Raw genomic sequence first — 9,021 nt, forward strand, 5'->3', positions numbered from 1 at the left:
GTTTAAGTTTAAGGGGTAGTTAACTCCATTTTATTAGAGATAATATTTAATATATATTTACCCTTTAAAATTATTTTATCGGCTTGGCACCTTTGACTAGATAAGGGCCTTAGATCTGGAGTTGGTCCCCAGGTGCTGTTCCTGAGCAATTGCAATAGGACAAATGCTGAGGACATACTACCTTCCCATTGGGATTAATAATGTTTGCCTTAACTTGCACTATTTTGGCAGCCTTTACCCCGCAAATCCCCTTTAAGGAATGCCTCCACCAGTTGGCTGTACAGATTAGGCTTTGATAAAGCACTTGTAGGTGTTCAAAAACTGGCACAAAAACAACTAATTAGCAGGAGGTGCTCAGTCCTTATTTTGGGCCACTCTCAGTGGGAGCGAGCAGCACCACCTCTCTCCCCTGCAGCAACTCCCAGCTGAATGTGTGGAAGCTCTTTTCCCTGTCAGGTGTTTAGAGGTCTGTGTTGTGTCTGAGCTTCCGCCAGCTTCAGAGGTCCTGCTCCAAGCTCTTTGATGTGTGTGTGTGTGTGTGTGTGTGTGTGTGTGTGTGTGTGTGTGTGTGTGTGTGTGTGTGGAACAAGCCCAATGCAAAACAGGGGACTGTCCCAATGAAATCCCCAATTCTATGGAAAGACACATAAAATGCTTGTATGTACTGTGTATATGCAAGAACACGCAAATTCACATATTCGCACACCTTTGGGCCAGGGAACTGGAGCCACATCAAAGCCTTTATCTGCCTTTAGGCTGCTTCCACAAGCCTGGGATAAAGAGAGAGCAGTGAGATAGAGAGAGGGGGGGGGGGGGAGAAAAATGAAGACGATGTGGTGACAACTCATGGTGAAGAGTGAGTGAGAAATCGCAAGTTTAAGAGGTGGATGAGAAATATGCTGAAAGGAGAACAGGAATGGTATGATGAGAACAATGCTGGAGGGGAAGCAAAAATAAGTCATAAGAAGCAGCAAAAGAGCATTCGTGTTATTAGTTATACATTTGTCTTTCTCAATAATCCTGCTAATATATTTATGTTTGCTGTATTTTAATACTGTATTTGCATCTTCTGCCCCAAGGTCAAAGTAACGTGAAGAAAAGTGAAGTTACTATTTTATGCTGCTCTATTCTGTTCTAGTATTTCACTGTAATTCAAAACACACACTAATACAACCCTGTACCCTCTCTCTCTCTCTCTCTCTCTCTCTGTCTCTCTCTCTCTCTCTGTCTCTCTCTCTCTCTCTCTCTCTCTCTCTCTCTCTCTCTCTGTCTCTCTCTCTCTCTCTGTCTCTCTCTCTCTCTCTCTCTCTCTCTCTGTCTCTCTCTCTGTCTCTCTCTCTGTCTCTCTCTCTCTGTCTCTCTCTCTCTCTCTCTATCTCTCTCTCCAAAGGCTCGTCCTATTTCTTCAAGGGGAAGGAGTACTGGCGAGTGCCAGGCAGTGACATGGAGGCGGAGGCAGGATACCCCCGCCTCATCGCTAAAGACTGGCTGCTGTGCACCGAGATGCAGTCGGACTCTCCGGACACGGAGCCCAAAAGCACGGAGACAAGAGGCAACGCGCACCATCACCCGGACCACGCAGAGAACGGGTACGAGGTGTGCTCCTGCACCTCTGACACCGCCTCACCTTTAGGCGCCCGCCCCTCCACGTCTCCCATGTGGCTGCTGCCACCTCTCTGGACGCTCTCGCTGGCCCTCCGCTCTGAACTGCTATGATGCCAAAGCACGGGACAAAGTTCTCACGCTGGGTGCAAGAAAGAGACTCTTTGGGTGGAGGGCCAGCAGACACTAAATACAAACTGGAAATTTTTGTTTATATAAATATCAATTTGTATGTTTCATGCTATTATTTTGCTGTTATTTATTTCACATGCCATTTGATGGTCATCTAAAGCGCCTTGCAGTATGGGTAGTACACATACATAATCATATTATCATACTGAGGTAAATCTAGCATCAATCCAGAGACAATGACAGTGCTAATACCGTGCTTTACAAATTGAGTTACACAGAACCTGAGTTTCCTCTTGAATGGCTAAACTGTCTCATCTTTGCAAGGAAGCTAATTGAGTGGGACTGTTCAGAAATATGTTCTCGTGAAATACAACAGTATTTCAGCAACACCCACAATAATTACTTTTACTACAAGTTTACAGCAATAATGAATGGCGTCCTGGGATATAGGCAGTCAATGGCAAATATTAAGCTACAGCTAGCAGCCAGTTAGCTTAGCTTAGCTTAGCATAAAGACTGGGAACGGGGGAACAGCAAACTGGGTAACAGAGAAACTGAGGTGTAAAAACACCACGTTGTGGTTTTACAGGCTGTTATGTGCTGGTAGGTGGGTTTTATTACCTTCGGACAGAGCCAGGCTAGCAGTGTCCCCCTGTTTCCAGTCTTTATGCTAAGCTAAGCTAACCTGTAGCCTTATATTTACCATTCAGATATAGGAGTGGAATCGATCCTCTGTTGAACTCTCAGCAACTCTCAAGAAAAAAAGCATATTTCCCAAAATGTCGGACTATTGCTTTAAATTGTGTCTGGCGAGTAGAACTTCCTGCCAGGCTGCTTACTGACTCCCAGCATTCTCCGCCACTCAAAAGGTTATGTTTAAGTTTAGGTTGGTTACAGTTATGACCATGATTGGACAAGATACAGAGCAGATACAGAGTGTTAACTCAGCCTGACAGGAAGAGCTGCCTGAAAGACTCAAAGCAGGACAAAGAATGACATGCTGGGATATAGATACTGTAGTTAGACAGGTGACTGACACCCCAGCATGTATCTAGGCAGACAGTTGAAAAGTACCCTGGGATGTAGTGTGGCTAGATAGTGGATTACAGATGAATGGCCCCATGGGATGTTGACAGGAAGACAAATGAATGGCATGCTGGGATGTTGGCAGGTTGAATGGCATCCAGAGCTGTAAACAGGTAGACAGGCGAATACCATCCAGTACGTGGAGAAAAGGGCACCCTGGGCTGTGAGAAATAGAACAAATTAATTATTTCCTGTATAACAGAAAGTTAGAAAAGAGTTTCTCAATGTCACGTAACGCCATTATCCTAGCTTAAATCCCTTACCTGTACTCCCACACTGAGGAACTGCTGCTCATGCATCTCCATAAACTCATCATTTTCAACCCAGATACAGAAGCATTCCCTGCCATTATCAGAGGCAGTATTGGTTTCGTCATATTTTTTTGTAATAAATATGGATAGATTGTGATTCCATATTGCTGTGATCAGATCATAGTTCACAGAGCCTTTTTTTCTCCCTCACCGCCACACAATTTCCTTCATCAATCCAAGTTCTTTCTGGTGACGTCGTTGGCAGACTTCACAAGATAGCAACCGGATTTATTCTTGCTGATATATTTACCTACAGTTTAAATATAGACACAGATATATTTGAGTTGAGATGTTCCATGGTTACTCCAAAGCCACATGGACTGTGTATATTTCAAAGTGTGTTTTCTAATGTAAAATATTTTTGTAGAAAAATAAAAGAATCTGAATGACTTTACTGTGGTCATATGAGTTTGTATCGAGACAGGACTATTTGGAGTACTCAGTGTTGCGGCAGTGCGGGCTGAGTGTGTAATTATTTAGCAGGATTGAAAAGGAGCCCAGCCTTGAAGACAGATGAAGGTAACATGACAGCTTGCAGACACCAACTGGGAGCTGCCCTCCATCTCTCTGATGTTCTTAAGCGTCTTTTCTCTTGTAATGGTCACTGCTGTTCATCAGGAATACAAACCACATCTTGTCAATCACTCCACACTGGCTTTATGAACAGATTTGCTGGCAGAGGATTTTATATATATATATATATATATATATATATATATATCCAGCATTTCTTCAGGGAAGTACATCAGAGAAGTAATGTCACCTGATCCACTAATATTCTGCAGCTCAGATACTGCTTAGCTGGAGATCAAAGTGTGTGGGTGGCAAACAACTAAGACAAGTGCTTAGGAGCATTGCACACCACAAGAACCTCATGTCAGTTACAGATGTAAACCTGCCTTCAAAATCACAGCATTGAAATTAACCAAGAGGCTGCAGATGACCTCTACCAGAATATGCACAGTCAAACTCCGTTTTGAGGTAGAATAAGTTTAAAAAGCATCAACCATTATTTCTGCTATAATGGCCCTCCTGCTTGACTGTTTATTATTCTGTTTACAATTCTGTTTTGTATTCTGCATGCTGAGATTGCATGCACAAACACGCTTGCCATTGTGTTTTGTTGTAATGGTTTATACTTCTGTTGTGCTTTTCAATGGACTTTTTTTTTTGGAATTCTCGCAATTTATTATCATGTTAGTTTAAAATGAGTCCATTGTTATTCCCCCTGCATCTCCCTTTTGTCACGCCTTGCAGGCCGGGGTGTGACACCACTAAGAGCGGCAATTTTTCTTCCCTCCTCTTGACACACTTGAGTGGTGTTAATTAACTGGTGTGGTTCGGCGGCCACCGGGAGAGCACCTGCTCCCAGGGGGCGAATGCAGAGGGACGGGTCACTTTTCCGCAGTTTGTCCAACTGATCCTATTTGAGCTACTACTTTAACCAAACCTAAGTGTAAAAAATCAAAGATTTACAGTTTGCAGGTATTGGGGATATGTTTTTTAATAGAACTGAGTATAAAGTTAGTGCTTTTTCAAAAATCCTTTCATTTTTAGCAGCAGTTCCACATTAACTGTATGTCATTAATCTTGACTCTTGATTGACACTACTGTCTAACAACTATGAAATATTTATTAAAATTATCATTAAAATTAAGAATTCTCTGTCTCCTGAGGCCCTGAACTGTGACTGTTTAGTGTTGGAGGACCTACAGCATAATAGAATAGATTACATTACAAATACACACACTAAATAATATATTAGCCGTGATATGCTTTACTTTTACCCTGGTACATTTCATAAGAACTTCGTGAAAAATGAGCCATAATCATCATGTTATGTAATGAACATCTGGATGGAACACTCAGTGAAGCCAGTGATACAGCTCTGATGATGAGATTTGGATTTTAGCAAGAGGGTATACAGAAAAAAATAATAATACGAAGAAATTAAATCAAATAGGCACACAGACAGACAGATGTAAGGACATTTGGACTGCCATGGCTAACATCTGGAGAAATTAGAAAGTAGATCATTTTTTAATTCCAAAAGCAAACCGCAAACAGGAAAAGTGTCTACAATGAACACTCAACAGCAACTTTGGTCTGATGTCTGTGGCCCCTTGACTAGCAGATGCCAGAAGAATTGACCTGTGGAGTCCTTTGTAAACAGTGTGTGTATGTAATTGTGTGTATGCACGCACCAAATTACAACTGTTCTCACAGTCACTGTGCCGTTGGGAAGTGATGCTGTCAAGAGCCCGGCTCTGAGTTGATGCATGGCAGTGAGGTTGAGGGGAGGGTTCGCAGAAGGAGTTGATTCAAGCTTGAGAATCATTCGGCAGACTTGTCAGACTGGGCTCTGGCAGCCCTCTGCTGTCACATTCCTCAAAAGGTCACATTGCATTCAACTCTTGCCTACACAAGCCAGGGGGATTCAACAGGAAGGAAGGGTGCACCCGTTCGTCTTGACTCGTTCCTCCAAAGTTTGAGCAGAAGCATCGCCGCCACTCTTGACTTCTGGTGTGACAAAGTGACAGCTGGACACGGGAAGGTTCACCTTGATGGAACATGTATGGACGAGTGCTGTAATAGCATAAACGCAATGCATGAAGCCACGATATCATGTGGGCACTCAAAGCACAAATTAAAAAATGTAAGTAAGTATATAAGCAAGGCTGTCAGAATATACAGTATCTTGTGAAGGTTTCCATTTTTCTTTTGTCAGCTTACACCTCATGCCAGTAATTTCATCATTATTCTGCCACAGTCTCGTTGAAGAGGAGAGCAGAGAGGACACTCAGGTCGATGTTAGTATGACGTACAGGCAAAGTGAGCGACTGAATTTTAAAAAAGTGAAATACTGGGCAGTTGATGAGGGCAGAGACTCAAGATCTGGGACTGGACTGTCAGTCTGGCCTTTCTCTGGTGAACAAACTGACACATTTTATCAGGTGATGACTGTGAAATGCCCCCTGAGGCCCTTAATCCAGTCCAGATAAAACAGCTACACGACTTTCGAAAGCTTACTGCTCTCATTTATTATCCAACAGGTAACAAGTTGGACGTGACTCATTAATGCACTCCAAACAAACAAGGTGTACTGCTTTGCATGTAAACAATTCAGAGGTGTGTAAGCATGTAGGTACCAGAAATTACAATTTGAGATTATAATAATTGGCAGCCATTTCAATTTGTATTTATATCTCCAGGTTTTAAGGGGAACTCCACCAATTCTACAAATCAAAGTCTGTTTACAGGGCTTGGAGAGTATTACTGCATATGTGAAAAAAGTTGTGTAAAGCCTTTTGTAGCTCCGGAGGGAGCCGCGCGAACTCAGATAAATAGCCTCAAGTGATTACAAGTTTGAAAATGACAGAAATCTGGGGTTGAGTTAGAAAGAAGTGATGTTATATTAGCTATATTGTAACTAGCTTAACACACCCGAATCTCCGACCAAATTCTGCCTTCAAATGGAACTCGATAGCTGGTGGTTACAACGCGATATCCTTGCCGTTAGGTGGTAAGTTGCGAGAACACCGCTGCTAGGCAACGGCAACATGGACGCCAAAAGATTCCTCGTCCACTGGAGCTAACAATTTAGCAAGCTAGTGTGAAGAGTGAATATTTAGCTCCTAACAGCTCCTAAATACTGTTGAACATGACCGACTCCATAAGCAAAACATTTATCAGGGTGTTTTTCACTCAGGGACTGTAATATTTTACTGATCTGTAATTTGACACCACCAAGTCAACACTGATATGTTAAACGACTTGTGTTTCCAACGGGAGTTAGAGCTACTTGATGCTTTAGAAAAGCTTTATATCCAGTCTATGAATACCAAAGTGCCCCCTGAGTCCAAGCCTCCCTCAATTGTAATAGAGTGTATTGAATTTCCCTCCGCTTCTCAGTTTAATTATCTGGCGTGACCTACTGGTGGGGATCACACGCTTGAGCATAGCAAGGCAGTATGCAGACAAAACTATTATGCTGATCAAGTCCTAAAAGTTCATTTCAGTACGGAGATGGGTTTGAAAAAGCAGTGACCTTCACGGCAAGATTCGTAGCTATCCATCTACATGAAAGAGTTGGCGACCATTCAGTTGTGCAACTTTTTCACCCAGTGATGTAGTATGAAGCTTGATGTTAGGCTGAGGAGATGAGCAGGGCACAATGCCACAACACTTGATGTTAGCTAAGTAGAGAGTGGCCTTGGAGGAGGCAGCTGCCCTCTAGACATCTGTCAAGGAGAGAAGGACCTTTATGATGAACGTGATTTTTGATGCACTCGGTATGTAGCTCAAAGTGGTTTACAATGAGGAGAAACAAGAAAATATGGCAATAAAGAAACAAGAAACTGTATTAAGAAACACAAGTGCGCATTGATGGTAAATTTTTGCAAAAGAAAAAAGTAAACTGATGTTCGTTCTAATGTAACAGCATTTAGCCACATCAGAAACACTACTTGATTCAGAAATCAATTTAGGAGATAATTTGAGATGGTAAATGTCAAAATAGAAAGTTTGATCAGACAGCTTAAAATGAAAGCTGCACGAAAAGACAAGATGGAGTAGTCTTCACAAAAATGCAAACACACACACTCACTTGTTTCTCTCAATTGTGAGGAATGGTATTGGCAGTCATTCTTTTCAGGAAGGCTTATCCTTATCCGTACTGTACCCTTGCCTCATTGAAAGCCTCACCCTAACCATATCCTATTCTAAATTTAACTAAAAAAAAACAAATCTTAACTCTCAACGGTTGACCTCACCTTGTGGGGACCATGTTTTGTACCCAGAGGGAAGATAAGTCGCTGTATGAAGAGGTCCCACACAAAGTGTACACACACACACACATAATAATAAGTATAGGTACAATGAGGAGTTTTATATATATGTGAGTGTGTGTGGGAGTACTAAGTGTGGATACATGTGTGTTAGTGTACATAAATGTCAGTCCAATTACAGATACAAAAGTTTGTATTATATATTATTTATAATGTGTCTTATAATCCATTTAAATTGTAGTTTAACAGACAACTTGCATTAAGTTTGTATGCAGTGTGGGAGTATATTGAGACTCTGCTGGCTATGTAGTCTCCTCACTAACCAGACTGAACACCTGAAGGCCTTTGCACCAACTGTCACCAGCAGAGACTTAATGTGGGCCAGGGAGAGCCAATCAATCATTCTGGGGGAACCACAGAGCAGCTGAAATATTCAAACCAGAGCAAACTCCTGCAGAGTGGACACCTGTGATGGTGACTGGTGGGCCGCTTACAGCAAAATACACCAAACTGTCCTGCATAGTCCAACTTTCTGACTCAGTGAAACACACTGAAGAGTAGCAGGGTAAAAAACTGACATAACATTTTTTTTATATGCATGAACACGTCACAGCATCAGCCTAACTGCAGCCTGCATCATTATGCAGACCTGCACAGTGCTGTGAATGTAGTCTGCTTCTTGGCTCAGGAAAACCACTGACAAATTCATGACAGCATGCGCAAGTGTTGTTGGACAATACTGCACCAGTATTATACAATAAGTGATGCCAGCTAAGATACAATACTCGTTGATGTCAGATTGCCGGTGAGAGCGGGCTGAGAGTGGGATGGGTGTGCCAAAACGTCTTTCATTCCCAAAAGGTGGTCTTCCTTTAAATAACTGATATTTGAAAGCTCAACTTCTCAAAAGATGTTTTCAACTTCAGACAATGTTTCCAGGTAAACTTTATCTCATGATGCTGTCGCTGGTGATTATCCCATGCTTGAGGAAAAGACTGAGATGAAATTAAGACATAAAATGACATGATGACTTAAGATCATTTGCACTTTTTTTGTTTTCATGATATCTTCATACCAGTGCTTAAAAACAGTGAACGTCATGA

At 42.0% G+C, this 9,021-nt stretch overlaps 1 protein-coding gene across 1 annotated transcript in view; it reads left to right on the top strand.

Annotated features, from left to right (window-relative positions):
* mmp17a (matrix metallopeptidase 17a) overlaps positions 1–1,716 on the top strand; it is a 68,478-nt gene extending 66,762 nt beyond the window's left edge. The window contains exon 10 of the mRNA XM_070924776.1: positions 1,391–1,716. Within this exon, the coding sequence (XP_070780877.1) occupies positions 1,391–1,716 (326 nt within the window). The remainder of the gene's footprint in view (positions 1–1,390) is intronic.
* Positions 1,717–9,021: the final 7,305 nt, after the last annotated feature.

This window comes from Enoplosus armatus, chromosome 18 (genome assembly GCF_043641665.1).
Source record: "Enoplosus armatus isolate fEnoArm2 chromosome 18, fEnoArm2.hap1, whole genome shotgun sequence".
Lineage (NCBI taxonomy): Eukaryota > Metazoa > Chordata > Actinopteri > Centrarchiformes > Enoplosidae > Enoplosus > Enoplosus armatus.